Source organism: Motacilla alba, chromosome 4A, assembly GCF_015832195.1.
Source record: "Motacilla alba alba isolate MOTALB_02 chromosome 4A, Motacilla_alba_V1.0_pri, whole genome shotgun sequence".
Lineage (NCBI taxonomy): Eukaryota > Metazoa > Chordata > Aves > Passeriformes > Motacillidae > Motacilla > Motacilla alba.
The window spans coordinates 8474599-8490058 of record NC_052045.1 but is presented as its reverse complement, the minus strand read 5'-3'; the positions used below and the strand labels follow the sequence as shown (position 1 = coordinate 8490058).

Below are 15460 nucleotides of genomic sequence, written 5' to 3'. Positions count from 1 at the left end.
CACACTCTGTGGTGCTGTTTCTTCTCATCATAGTGCAGATCTGCAGATTTTTGAGCATTCCCTGGTGGATGCCACTCGTTCTAATCCAGATTTTTCAAATGTGTTGAGAAAGCAGAGGTGAGCACCAGGGGGAAACCTGTGCTTCTCTGAAAACTCTTCATCAAAGCCTGTCCATTGTGACTAACAGCAATCAGTGTGCAAAAGAGGCATCTCTTGAGTTAAGATTAGAATGAAAGAAAAGAGAATAAGCAAGTTTCCTTGGATGCAGCCAAAGCTCCTTTCAAGCCAGTTTGCTCGCCCTGGCCAGCTCAGCTCAGTCACAGAGAAGAGCCACAGCCACAGAGTCAAGGGGATCACAGAGACTCCTGGCCCTGAGCTGCTGCTTCTCTCATGCCTCACATCAGACTAGGTCAAGTCAGGTTCTTTACTCTAAAAGATACGGCTGCAGAATAATCCTTGTTGTTCATTTCCATTCCAAGCATAAATAGTCTTGCTAAGTCCTCACAGAGCTGTGGGTGTTGTACTGCTGGGAACTGGGCTCTCAGGTAAAGCCCCCATTGCCTCAGGGGAGTTCACTTGTTATTAAAACTGCCAAAGGTGGAGAGATGCTGTTTTAGAATAGGCGTGTTTGAAAAATCTGAGAGGAAAGTATTGGGGAGGAAGATGGGGGGAGAAAATACTCTGTTAGACATCTGTGTATTGAAAGTGACAACATCTAATACTACTAGCAGGAAAATTTATCATGTGTTAAATTAATGTACTGTATTATGGGATGCTTTTATATAGCAATTTAGTTTTCTTGGTAAAGTTTTGTATTGAGAAATAATAAAGAAAATTCTAGTGTAAAATATGCTACCTTCAACATTCATAAAACACACTGTACTTTAAAGGACCCAATCCTGTTCACATCCACAGAAATGGAAGCTTTGCCATTGACTTCTATGGAAGCAAGGTCAGCTACAAAATGATCAATTAAATAGGATTCCAAGTATGATTTATTGTCCTCATGATACTCATTTTCACCCCATTAGCGTTCCTTTTCCTTAGTGTGACCTTCAGTCTTGCATAGTGAAATGCTTATTGCTCCAAACCAGGACCTAACAGCTTGAGAATACAACTGATAAGGCAATGATCTGAATCAAACCAGATAGTGCCCATGGGCAGGAGCTTCTTGTACAGTACACTGGACTCCTGGCCTCCCCCTTGTAATGACTGTGGACATCCTGCCAGTTTAAAATCTCACAGTGAATGTGTAGGTTTGAACACCTGCCTGCCCATGGAATGAACTCCTTGTTTTGATTTTCTTGTTTACTTGTTTAATTTTCTTGTTCTTGCTTAATGTATGAAATTGTCTTTCTCTCAACCATGAGTTTTCTTACTTTTACTCTTCTGATCCTCTCCCCAGTCCCAACATGGGAGGAGTCAGCAAGTAGCTCTGTGGGTGTGAGTTGCCAGCTGGGGTTAAGCTATGACACTAAATTATAGAATCCAGACAAATACTTTCTTGAGGGGTCAAAATAATGTTATTTTTCTTTTTCAAAGAAAAATATCAACTTTGGATCTATCAAATGGAAACCAAGCAAAGGACTAATCCAAGTGGAACAAGAATTCAGTTATGAACCACCTTTATCACAGACCTGGGAAATCTTGACTTGCAGTTTCCATTGAAAGATAGAGGTGTTTGATGTTGATGTAGTGACAGATGACACCCTCTACTGTATGTTCTTCTTCTGTTGCTGTTGGAATTGTGTATTTAGTGAATTAGTCATGATTGATGATAGTGTTTTAAGGACTTGCTAGTTCTTCCTGGGAAAAGATGGCATATTTTAGCAATATTAATGGTTTGAGACTTAAGGATAGCAACATATATTTTTGTAATCTTTCAGCAGCAAAGCCACAATTTATACAAATGGATTCACTCTGTCTTTAGCTCAAGCAACTCTGACAAAAGATGTCATTTGAAGTAATGTTGCTCATCATTCATAGATGCAAAAACTTAAGGGTCCATTGCTTTGATATGAAAGTGTGCTGCAGTTTTCTGCTTCTTTTAATATCAGTATATGGTGTTAATGATACTTCAACTATTTTAAGCAGCTCCAATTGAGACTAAGAGGACAGAAAGGTGCTTATTTGCCAGTAGAAAGAGATATACTAACTTGGGAGTATGTAGAAGGAGAAAAGCAGCATTCCAGCAACAACTCAGAATTCCCTAAAGGTCAGCTCTGCAGCAGTTAAAAAATAGTGCTGCAATGTGTTCAGCCAAAATTGCCAATTTATGGCACAGTACAATATATTAGATCCCTTTACAGCACCTTGGTAAGGAAACACATCATTGCAGAATAATACCGAGGGCTGGGAGGTCTCTGGCTTGCTCTGGTGCATTTGCTGAAGTGCAGCCCAGTCCTGCGGTTGCATTTGAATGCTCCCTGTGGTTGTGACATCAGTAATGCATGCATGGGGACCCACCGCAGCATGGGCAACAGACAACAAAAGCATGGTACAAAAGGTGGTCTTTAGACACAATCTGAGAGTAATAACAGATTAGGACAGACATTCTGCCCTAAAAGGGTGTCTTACAGTGCTGCTACACTGTGCTTTTGCTTTTGTGATCCAGCCCTTTTACGATGCCACGATGCTTTTACTAATTATTAAAAACCCAATGCAACAACTAAACAAACAACCACCAGCTCTTGCTTTCTGTATTTAAGCCACTGGTTCTCTATAAAACATTGGTATCGTGTAGTTTTTATATAAGTGATAGATCCTTATATAGTTCCATATTAAAAGTGTGTTGACACACAAAGCTTTTCTTTATTTACTAATTGAAATCTGTGAGACAAAGTGCTAGTATTTCCAATCTCTAATCCTGTATTTAGATTATCTCCATAATGCCCTCTTAAAAAACTTTGTTCTGTAATTATTAATCCAGATATTGTTCACCTCCTGAAAAACTGTCATCCTCCTTAGCTATGCATCTCACCCCTTTCAGTTTAAGCCCTTGCCTTACATTGCTAGAAAACAGACCTTTGAACTGAAGTAAAACACTTGCTGAACAAGGCAATCTTTTTTCCCCTGTAATAAGTAAAAAGGTGTTAGATAGCTGTTGTGCATCAGAAAGAGCTGATGGACGAGTATGTGTTGATTAGAGAGAACTGAATGTGGTGGATAATGCATCTTAGACCAGACACCAAAGTGGAAAATAAAAATTCAAATGGGGCTAGGTGGTAGGTAAAACAATTACACATGCCTGGGCAGGTTATGACACTCACTGTATGAAGAACATGGTAAGTAATGCAGCCTTTACTGTTTCCTGCCCTGTCACTGCTGAATTTGTGCTCAGCCAGCCTCTCCATTCACCAGCCATCCTATCCTAAGCGACAGAAGTATGGCAAGAAATTTATTGTTTCTGTTTGGAAGGATTTTTGGGGGTTTTTTGGGGTTTTTTTCCCCCTTGGATTTTTCTTTTATTTTACATTGAAACAAAATCCAAAATTCACAAAACTCCTGTCATAAAGGCATGTCTGACATATGCTGTGTGAGAATGCTGTTTCAGAAAGAAATAGAAGTTTCAGAGTGGCCTGACTGGAAAATTGGAGGAGGTCTTCTTTAAATGTCTTTATTGCTTTAAAATTGTTCCATGAGCTGGGGCAGTAACACTACATAATCACACAGAAGATATAAAATGACAGTCAAAATAGTATGTTGAGTTTCAATTGAATGATGTATTTTAAATGTAATGGCAGTTACTACCCAGAGCAGATTGAATCGTCTTGTTCTCTTGTTGAAAATGTCAAAGCAAAATCTTAAATTGCTTCAACACATGACAAACAGAAGACACTTTGAACAGGAGAATGAAGAGTCAAGCAGGTTCCTTACAAGAAGCTGACACAATTTCATAAGAAATTTCTCAGAAATTACATTCCTGGTGCAAAACTCTTTTCCGTCTGCTCGGAAAAAAAGCAGCAGAAAACCTAAAAGACGGGTGAGGAATGTTCCTCGGAGAGCAGCAGAGCAATGTAGAAGCTGAGGAAAGTGGTCTCTGTTTTGAGCTGCTTCACCAACACTGTCCAGGTGGCTGAGGGACAGCTGAGGGCAGCTGATGTCTGTCCTGGCACTTGGTGGCCGTGACAGGAGGATAGAAAACCCCTCTCAGGAATGCGTTTGTGTGCAAGTGGTTCAGGCAGAGGCAGGTGGAGTATCTGGGTATTGGGGCAGCCCTTTAATGTTGTGCCCATGTCCCCTCACAGGGAGCTTGTACTGCCTTTTTCACTGAGACTAAGGGAGCAGCTTCCCCTTCCTGCAACTTTGGGTGTATAAGCCTTGGCTGAGAGGATTTGTTAATAAAAATAGAATTGGTTGCTCTCCTCTTTTTCCACTTGATGATTTTTGGCTCTTTCAATTTTTTTTCTATTTTTCTCTTGATTTAAAGATTATCTTCATCTTTTAATAAAGGATGGAGGAAATATACTGAAGGATTAAATCCTTATCTGCAGCCATTTGAAGTGCCTGTGGGACTGTTTAATCTCACATTTCAGAGGATTTGGAAGCTAGGCCTCTCTGCAGTTTCTGCTTCATGCAATATATATGTGCTCAAATTGACCTGTGGGACAGGTGCAATCCGTGTCTCACTCACTGACAAGTTTATTTTATTCTCCTCTGATAAAAATGTCTGCTGTGTTGACAACCTGCTTCACAATGGTCACATAGATTCAAAACAACAAACCCCTTTTTTTGGCCATGTCTTCACTGCTTTCCATTGCTTTTAGCATTGCCTTGAGGTCTTTGAACAGTTTCTCTGGGCAGTTCGTTTGTTCCTCTCAGCTGTGCTGGGTGTCACTCTCTGGGCTGGTTAATGGATGCCCCAGTGGGCACTGGAATGCAAATCCTCAGACTTTTTCATGAATGGATCCCTGTGCAGCCTTTAGTCACGTTCCTCTTGGAGGTTTGCCTGCAATTCTTTGCATCCCCACTGACCAGTAAACATTTTCAAGTAATATGGTAGTCTTAAAATATCATATTTGCTGTTGAATACTTGCCCTCTGCAAGCCTGATGCAGTGTTTTGCACATTTGGTGTATTTTTGTGGAAAAGAAATTGCAGTCTTAGATCAGAGACACTTCCCTTTGTTTGATAGTAGCTGATACTGAAAGGTTCAGGTCCTAGGCTGATCACCAGGGGTTATTCTGCTTCTCATCAGCTGCTAGAAACTCTGATGTACGTGGTAAAAGGCAGCAGAGCTGACTCTGAAAATGGGTCGTCCCGCCAGAGATTTCTATGGATGCTGCTTTTTTGTTAATTCTTTAAAATCCTTATCCTCAAATTTCCTGGGATAACTATCTCCTTCATTTCTTAAAGCATTGTCTTTCATCAGAAGATTTACATTTTCTTGATCTTTGGTCATGAGGCAGGATAAACAATAGCAAGTGTATCTATGAGTTCCTTATGTGCCTATATTATGCCTGCTTTTATTCATTTTCCTGCTCATCCAACCAATAATGACATGATTCGCCCCAATTTTTTTTTCTTAATGATGCTCCATGTGCTTAGTGAGTATACAATTCAAAACTTCTTCAGTGGAAAAACTGGAAATGTAACAGACAAACCTGGTAGAATATATTTTGCAGCTTTTGAAGGCAAATTAGAGACAAAGAACCTACATAAATATTGCAGAAACATTTTTTGAAAAGGGTTTCCTTGTCAAGTAAAGTAACATTTTTCATCATTGTAACAAGCTTAGGAAGCCAGGGTGCTAATCCAAAGAATGCATCAGAATTAATAGGCTGGATAGGGCAGGTGAAACCTTCTCATTAGCCCCCAACAGAGCAAAATCAATTGGCAAGAGATGACTTAACTGAAGTTTCATGTTTCTTACTTGTGGATATAATTAATCTAAAGACTTATAGTTGAAATTCCATCTAAAAATTGTTTGTGGTGTGGCAGCTTTGCAATCATAATGACCCTGCTGAATATCAAAGCAGTTTGAGCTGTCACACTGTGCAACATCTAAAATTGTCCAAAATACAAGTTTTAAATGGCAGCTACTGCCTTTGAGACTTAAGTGAAATGCATTTTTAATGTCATTCTTCAGTAGTTCTGTCCTTTTCTTTGAAAAGCTGCCCGGGGTTGTTTGGTCTGCAGCGAGGGTTTGATCTGGGCTGTCTCAGGGCACAGGTGAGCCATAAGGTTGGCTGAAACAGCAAATAAGAGGAGGCAAAATGGCACTGGCTCTTCTTTCAGCAGTTTGTGGTGAGCACTGGCTGGAAGCTGCTGTTGAGCTTGGAGATGGCTTTTCCTCAAAAAGAGCACTCATTGTTTTGCCTGCATATGGTACCATAGGTGCTTAACACTTAGTTCATTTGATATTCATTGTCCACCATAATTCTCTACTGATGCACTATCTGTACCTAATACAAGTTTTTTAGCTCTGGAGAATAATGGATTGCTTTGAGTTTTGTTAAAACAGTGCATGAAATCCACTCTGTGGTAATTCCTGTGTCTGGGGTTGGGCTGTGGTGCAGTACCTCACTGTGCACAAGTGGTCAAATTGATCATGGAATATTAATGGGTTGTGGACTGCAGGCTTTTGGTAGCCTGGCTTCAGGTTGACAAGAATGATAGCTTTCATTTGCATGCAGAGTCCAGCTGTTCCTTTAAGATGGATGAAGGGACCTAGCTTCATCTGTCACCACTTCTTTACTTTTTTATAAGACAGAAAGAAAAAAGAATTAAAAAAGCCAAACCATAAAATGTCATAAAATGTTCTTTGCAGATCTCCTTGAAATAGAGGGTAATTTCAAGCATCTTATTTCTGCCCAGAGTCCAAGAGAAACATTTTGAGTGCAGATGAAATTGTGTCCTTTGTGCTAAATACACTCTGTTCATTAAATAAAGCACACTCCATTTGAGATTTTCATGAATTACATTGAAGGAAAATGTAATTTACATTTAGTAAGAATTTATTACACTTTTTTTCTACTTCAGAGAAACTCATGCTTGATTCTTAAAAGCAAGCTGCATGATCCACATTTAGGAAAGGAATAAAATGATCACAGGAATCATTTTGGCTGGGAAAGAACTTTGCATAATCTAACACAATCTGTGAAATTCAGGAATGCAGTGAAAGGAAAGGTGTGTTGGCAAGTGTAGGAGTAAGAAAGCTTGATAACCTCATACAGTGAAAGCCCTGCTAGCACAGAATTCTTCTACTTTCCAGCACCCACCTTGCAATGACTCTAGTGACAGCACCAATGGTAACCCCTGCCATCAGTGCCACTGAGTGTTTCACATCAGGAGATGCTAACAGTCAATGCCATGGGCATTTAACACGTATATTGCAGTCGTGTTAAGTGTTCAGCCCTGTTGTAATTACTTTGTGATAGGCACCTTGTGGGATTTTGCCATCTGTGCTTCAGTAATGTGCAATCTGTGCTACTGCTTCTACTCCACTTCACCGGAGTCCTGAGCCGTACTCTGTTGCATAAGTTCCACCAATCTCACCAGTTTCTTTTCTACAACCCTATGTTACTTAATTGCCTTGTGAGGAGGTGGAAGAAGGTCCAGCACAAACCTGAAAAAGAGAAGATCCCAAACCAAAAATCTAGCTGATCTCTACTTCTCCTAACAAGTTCATGAGTTCAGCAGAGTTCATCTAGTACCTTCTCTCCAAAGCCATTTGGCTCTCTCTGTGCACTCTGATAGCATCCCATGTGCAATAGATGGAGACAGGTGAGGAGACTGGCAGCAAGACTCTTTATTCAGAAGTGATCTTGCCCATGGAATGATTAGCTGCTCTTAGTAGTTCTAAATAGTCACCATGGGTTCCAAGGCCATGCCTGCAGCAGAAGCTGTTGGAGCAGCTGGTAAAAACAGGACAGGCACGGCCAGTTGTGCAGGATTTTGACTGCTCTCAGAGTCAGGGGAGCTGCAGTCATGGCCGGCTTCTTCTCGGTGCCAGTAGCATGACCTGTCAAACACGGGTCTGTTCCGAGTCATTGAGGACTTAATGGGTTAAAATCAAAACCACCAGTGACAAACCAATCATTGGAGTGCCTCAGAATTCATTTCCCTTGTGAGCTGCGTTTCAGCATGGACAGAGCATCTTGCTGAAAGCTGTGATTGTGTTGTCCTTCTTTCTATGTCATAAAAAGAATTCATGCGATGAATTCCAATTATTTACTGCTAATATAAAAATGCTAAACTTCTTTTTGCAGAAAATGTCCCCTAGAGTCAGTCCTAATAGTGCATTAGGTCACTCTTGATCCTAGGTAGGGTTTTCAAAAAGTGGTGTTAATGGTGGTAGTGGCTGAGGGGGAGGCATCCAGCTGCTGAATCATTCCACAGCATTTTCCCAAAAGAAGCATTTCCTGCTTGAATGGTAATAAATAGAAAAAACTCTTTGTCATTGGCTAATGACTCCTGACTTCCACACAAGTTCTGCATTTACTAAGTTGGAGTTTTTTGAGAATAAGCGTTCAGTGTTTATTTTCAAAGATGGAGATATTTATCCTTAGACAGCATCTCCTTGCAGTGGGTTTATTTCTGTTGAAGCAAACAACAAATGGAGGTGCAATCATTTTGTCAGCTTCAACTGAGAGGAAGGAAATAGCACAATAGGCAACTGATGGAGAAGTGTGTTTTGACTGACTGGTGGAGCATACTACAATAGAGCTAATCAGGAAACAGGGTCCCTATATAAACACAGCCTCACAAAATTGCATTTTTATGAATGAGTTGCTTCATGTGATTTCCTACTACTTTTCACCTTGTGTGGTAATTTTCTACTGTGCCAAGAAAATGAAAAGCAATGATTCTTATCTGGTAGCAGGACTTGCTGGTGATAGTGTGTTAGAGGTTTGGTCCACAAAGTCCAAGTGAGAACCCTTGGCTTTTTGAACAAGCTTTTAACCCTTCAAGTGAACAGTTCATTCCCTGTCAGCCAAACTACAGATGCACAATTGGCTCTCACATTTGCTTTGTTGTAAGCAGCAACGTGAAAGATAAGGCAGTAGCAGGTCAGGCCTGAAGCATTTTACTGCCAGCCTCTGAGAAACCTCTTGGCACAAGCTGGGATTTCAGGTGAGACAAAGGGAGTTAGGTACATATCTTTTTAAAAGGTAAAATGCTGAGCTTCTCATAGCAACATATGCCCTCTGGTTAATATATTGATTGAGAGCTTTGTGTGCAGTTAGTTCCATTGTCATCTGTGGTGTGCAAGTTGCAGTATCACTGCCAAGGTTTGTCTTTGCCAAAGTAGATCTAAGCCATGTCTGGAAGCATATGTATTTGAACTGGGAGTGAACAAAAGCTTAACTTTGGGTATGAGCTAGTTTCAGATTAAGGATTTGGCATGCAGTTATTTGCCCCAGAGGATGCTATTCAAACAGATCTGTTCTGCTGTCAAAAGGTTAGCCAGATTCTTGATTGAATGTTACTAGAGGCTCTGTGTTAATTAATGGTGGGAAAATGCCAGATCTTTTGATTGAAGGAAGTAGGTTGGCATGCAATTGTCCCATAGAACCTTTGAAACAATTTTGTTAGATTCCCTGCATTCTGTTTCGTATTTAGATAATTTTTCGTTTCATCATTGCAAATTACATGAGCAAATGTCCGGGAGGAACATCAATAACAAAATTATAAAACAGCAAATGTACTTTGGGTGCTTATCTCAAGAAGAGGGAAGTCATTATCCACCACTAGGAAGAAGAAAGCTGTTCCCCAGCATTTGACAGTTCCTAGCCACATGGGAGTTAACATTTTAGCTCCCTTTTAAGAGTTATCTGGTCTGGAAAACTCTCCAGCTCTGCTGAGTGGCCTGCACACAAGAAAGAGGCCGTTCAAATCATAAGCAGCTGGATCTCAGTGCATGACCCTGGTGCTGACTGGCTTCACACTAGAGCAGTTCAGGGCCTGGAGCACAGGTGATGCCTGTTGGCTTGGGGAATGCCCTTTTGCATGGCACAGGGGAGGGGGATCTGCATTCAATTCAGAAGTTTGTTTAGCTGAGCCACTCAAAGTATGCAGTAAGAGACTTGAGTTCATCGTAGCAACAGTTTGGGCTCCAGTCTGTCACTGTGGATGCTGTAAAAGTGTGACTGGAGTGGGGTGGGTGCTGTGAAGCTGCTGCAGAGGGAAGGTAGGAAATAGTGTGGGGAAATAGAGCTGTGTCAAATAACAAACTGTGAAGGAACTGGGGCTTACTGAGAAGCCTGATGGTTTTTCTAGCTGGTTATCACTGCTTTTCCCTATGTAAAGATATCCTAAGGCTGTTTGTTTTCAACTGCTTTCTACTTTTTCAAGAGAACTCATTAGTGTGTCAATATGGAATGACAGATTTTTGAAACAGTAGGGCTGTGGTGGGGGGAAAAAATGAGCCTCCAGGCTCTGAGGCTTCACAGGCACTTAAAAGCAGAAGCCACTCCTTTAAGGCAGTTTTCTTCTTTAGTTGGTCCTGTGGGTAGCTAAACGTTGACCTGTGCAGCACATCATGCTCTGCTTTATCTGACAGAGATCACTGTGTAACTAACTGGAGAGACCAAATCTTTTACTGGTCTCTTCTCTGCTTTTCTGCAGCATTTCTGGTGTGACAGCATACTCCTTGTGACTATGACAAAGAGACAATAAAAGCATCATGTATGCTGGGAAGGAAAATGCACCTGTATGAACAGCTGCAGAGGATCACATCAGAGTATTGATCTGTACAACACTGTCTCTTTAAAACTCTTCTGGACAAATGGAATGACAAGTGTTGTTGAAATCAGAGCAATGGGATTATTTTCCTAAAGTTTGTGCTACTTTTGAATGGAGTGAACATAAGCATAGGAGGTAACAGCACTTTAGACAGTTCCTAAGCAGTCTGGCTGCTAAACAGCCTCTGGCCATGTTCACCAGTCTCTTTTGGGAGGCACATGCATTGCCAGATGCCTCTGGGTAAAGAAATGTCTTTCCAGCTTGTCATCCAACACCTGTGACTTCCAGCCATGCCCCAGGTAGTGAGGGCTGTTCTCCAGGGACAAGGTACAGAAGCCTCCCTTCAGTCTCAGGCAGTCCCAGCCTAGTCACTGGATGAAATCCTAGAATGATGAGGAAAGGCAGACCAACCCCTTAGGCTGCTGCATTGCCAGACCAGTCCCTTGCCAAGGTGGGCCTGTCTTGGTGGCCACAGGAAACGCTGCCTTGGGAAGCTGATGTCATCCTTGTTCTAGTGGCTTCACCATGTAAGTGCTGCTGCTCAGAGCAGCCCGGGGACATGCCACATTCCACGGCATTTGGAAGGGGGAAAAAAAAGTGTAGACAGCTGTATCACAGCTCTTCCCTTGACAGTTCGTGAGGTGGATTATGGTTCATAGCAGAATTACTGCCCCTTTGGTAATAGGAAGAACATTTACAGTACATTTAATTGTTTTAATTTCATGTAGCTTTGTGGGAGGTCAAGTAAGAGTTTATACTGTTAGCTTTATTAAATACATGTTGATACAGTAACAGCACTAACTTTTTGTTCTTCTTTTCCTTGAGCAAGGCTACAAATCAGTGCCCTATGTCTATAAACTGTTCCTAGAATTAAATAAACTTCTTGTAGAGGAATGGGAATTCGAATAAATGTTGGCTTTAGACTTCTGTCAAGTACAGAGATCATATAAGTCTAGAGCCCCTTGTAGCTGAAAATATCCTGTGTTGCCTTTCTGTTTAAGAAGGACCAAAAGTGAATTTAAGGTGAATAAGGCATCTGATGTCTGACCTCTAGAATAAGATTAGCCTTTGTTTTCAGTAAACACATCTGACATTGAAGAGCCAGCAGTTTGTTGCCTTCCCATCTCAATATTCCTTTGGGCCATTTCAGTTCCTATGGAAAGAGCTCTGACAGGCTGCCAGTTCATTATGGTGATTACTCTCCAAGAAGAGCACGGCAGACCATAACCATTTAAAATGTGACATGCAGGAGCACATTTAGAAAACTTCCAAATGTTACAAGTAAAGCTGAGGGAAACAGGGGGAAGCCCTGGTCAGATTGGGTTAGAAAGGGAATGGGATATGAAGAGAATGTGAAGTAAGGAAAGCCTGAGCACACTGGCACAGCATGGATGCAGCTGCTCCAGCAACTTTTCTGCATATTCTACAATGAACAGAGTACTATTTACTACAAGAAAATAAAAATAATAATATAAGAAAAGCATAAAAGTAGAAAGAAAAGCCTGAACTGGCACAGCATGGATGCAGCTGCTCCAGCAACTTTTCTGCATATTCTACAATGAACAGAGTACTATTTACTACAAGAAAATAAAAATAATAATATAAGAAAAGCATAAAAGTAGAAAGAAAAGCCTGAAAAATTGAAGAAAATGCTAAAGAAAAAAAGCTCCTATTGTAACTATACCAGAAACTGAAACTCTGAGGCTGTTGTGGATGTAAAATTGTTTTGTAGGTTGACAATTGTTGTTGTTTATTTTACAAACTCTGGTCAAATAATTTCAGGTGAGGAGTTTTACCAGGAAAACTTTGAAGGTAATTTTTAAATGTTTAATTTCATGTGGTGCAAGATGCTGTACTTTATTAATACATTTCTCCCCATTTTCAGGAATACACAGTCATTTATTTCAAGTTAAGCCAAATTTGCAAAACCTATTTGCACAGTCTGGCCCTAAGTTTTCTAACAAGGGTGTGAAGCCTGTGCCTGCAGCTATGCTTTTTAATAGTTGTGTTACCTGCTTGCTGGAGCACCCTGGCAGGAAAGGCTGGGGTATTGTTTCCTGCTCTCAGATGGAGATATTTCTGCACAGCAGGAGGCAGGGTCCCCAGTAAGGCTTTGAGGAGAGCATCTGGGCGCCCCACCTGCTGGGGTGGGAGTCTAAGCTACTGTGGAGCTGCTGGGGTCCTTCAAGCACAATTATGTGCAAGTTTTCTATGTATAGTTTTGGGCAGGCAGAAAGACATGTTGGGACTGGTCACACTGAGATAGATTTGTCTGGCACTTCAAATTCATTGTGTTAACTTTGCAGTGTGAGGGTCTAAACTGCTTGTTCTATTATGACATGTAAGTTAAAAGTGAGAAATTGAGTTTGTTTTGCTGCTTTGTGATAAAAATGTAATTCTTGAAACTGGTCATTTCTGTTGAATCAGGGCATCACCACAGCCACAAGGTAGGTGGTAACACATCGGCTGTGTACCAGCTGTAGTAGGTAGTAAATGTTTACATGCAATCAAGTATACAAACATTTGATTGCTTACATGACAGAGCTTTTCTTTTGCAGTCATTGGTCTCAATTTTTCCATTACATTTTCTCATTTTCTTTTCTAGCTTTACTCACAGACAAACCTCCAAAGCCATTGTTCCCCATGGAGAACCAGCCAACTGTTATAGATGTCCAGCTGGGTAAGTCCCCTTCTGGGAATAATAGATCCTAAACTTCCACTCTGGTAGCAGATGGGATAAATTGAAAGTGGTAAGAAAGGTTTAGTGGTAGTTATTACATGCAAATCAATTTGCAGCTTCTCATTTATAACCGTAGAATTTACTGCCACGGCAGTTTAAGGGAGTGAACATCAGGGGATGGCAGTACTAATTGGTTGCAATGGGTATTAAATACAAAGCACTGATGCTCTTCTTAATATATGATTGGTAGAGTAAAATATGTCTATATTGGTGCTATATTGGTCAGTTGATGTTCACCCTAAGACAAATGTTCTCATAAAAGAAATGCTGATTCCTTTAAAAGTTAGTGTAAAGCATTGCATTTTCAGGTTGTTCTGAATGTGTACCAGAAAGGGCTTTTGACTAAAATGCTTGTATGCTTTTCTCACTCCTGTTATATATTCTTCTGTGAATGCACGTCTCTGAATCTCAGCTAGCAGCCTCTATTTTCTGTCATGTTAGGAAATAATGTTAGAGAGTTCTGCTAACTTTGGAGAGCTGTAGGGCATTGTGATACTGAAAGAACTGCTCAGCACTGAGGTTCCAGGGTTTTTTTTTTCAGTGACTTGAAAATAGATTTCCAATTTTAAGAGGCAGAATTGGAGCTGCTGTTAAGGACTGTGGTGCCATCAGCTTAAATTACAAGAGATGTATTGCATATGGGGATTATTCACTCAGTGCTGAAACTGTGGCACTTTCCTTCTTGAGCTTGACTCTCCTCCTCCTTTATACCAAAGCTGTTTAGAATTCAGAGGTGGAATGGTGTTTAATGGCAAGCAGGGTCAGTGTGAAACATCTAAAGAGGGCTGGTGACATTGTGGTAAAGCTGTTTGTATTTGTGAAATTCTGCGGGGCTCTTCTTGAGATGAGTACAAAGACATGCCCTTGTTCTTAAACCAGGTGCCAAACAGTGTCAGAGAAGCACTGTGGATGCTGGGAAGTATTTAAAAATGGGGTTTGAATTCTTGAATGTGAGAATATAAATGATTTGTTACCTTAGTGAATGTTAAAGATTAGCTTTCTCTCATACACCTGAACTGACTCAGGAGTCTTTAAGGGCTTGCACAGGGAAGACAGCAGTGGATCTGGGCAGCAGCCAGTGCCAGATGGATTCTGCAGACAGGTGCATATCTGCATATTTAGGTTCCCCTCCACAGGCCTTGAATATTTGTAGCTGAACAGAAATTGACCCTAAAAGAGGATATGAAATGGATCTGGAGCCATAGTTAAAACCCTACCTGGGTTAACAGCAAAACCCAGTCACTGAAGTTTGGATCAGCCCAAAAGGCTGAATTCAGTCTCCTGGTCTAACTTCTTAAAAGTCAACTTTCTAATGATTTCCTTTGGGAGCATGCTGTCCCTGTGTGCATCTGTGTAATAAATGCACTCAGAGTACACATCTTTGTTTCCTGCATTTTCATTTCATCTTCATTTTCTCTTCCAAGTTCTCCTGTTCCAGCAGGACTCTGTTGCTTTTGCACTGAATTCTTTGTTGTTGTTTGCGTGAAAACATTTTGTTCTGGCTGATTAAAAGGAGGTTTGATTAAAAAAAATTAAAACAAATCCCCTCCTCTCCATGGAGATGTGGCTCAGTAATAGGATTTTGGAATATCTCTAGAGGGAAATACAAATCTTGCATCTTTATATGCTGGAATGTAATCTATTAGTTGTCCCTTATGATCAGGGAATTTACATATGGTGCTTTTTTTTTTCCTGATATGGTAATAGGTTTGGTTATTGCCACTAAACCATATTCATGTGATGGGTCCTTAACTTCTTTTGCAGTGAAGTTTATTGATTTCCCTCTTGACTTAACTTGGCAAATAGATAAAGCTGGAAGATTCTCAGGGAGCACCTTCATCTTGTGGAGGCCAGCAGCAGCTTGGGGCAGGAAGGCTGTGCTGGCCTTCGAAATGTGCCACAGCCTTGAAGGACTGGGAATTGCTTGATTGCACAATGTAAGGTGGGGGGAAGTTTTGTGTAAGGACCTATGAGGTCATTTCATTGAAATCTTGTTAAGCTCCTTGGAGTTTTGAAAAATTGACATTATTTGACA

At 40.8% G+C, this 15460-nt stretch overlaps 1 protein-coding gene across 4 annotated transcripts in view; it reads left to right on the top strand.

Moving 5' to 3' along the window:
• IL1RAPL2 (interleukin 1 receptor accessory protein like 2) overlaps positions 1 to 15460 on the top strand; it is a 350145-nt gene that overhangs the window by 236217 nt on the left and 98468 nt on the right. For all 4 annotated transcript variants that reach the window (XM_038164451.1, XM_038164453.1, XM_038164452.1 and 1 more), the window contains one exon: positions 13291 to 13365. In XM_038164451.1, coding sequence (XP_038020379.1) covers positions 13291 to 13365 — 75 coding nt within the window. The remainder of the gene's footprint in view (positions 1 to 13290; positions 13366 to 15460) is intronic.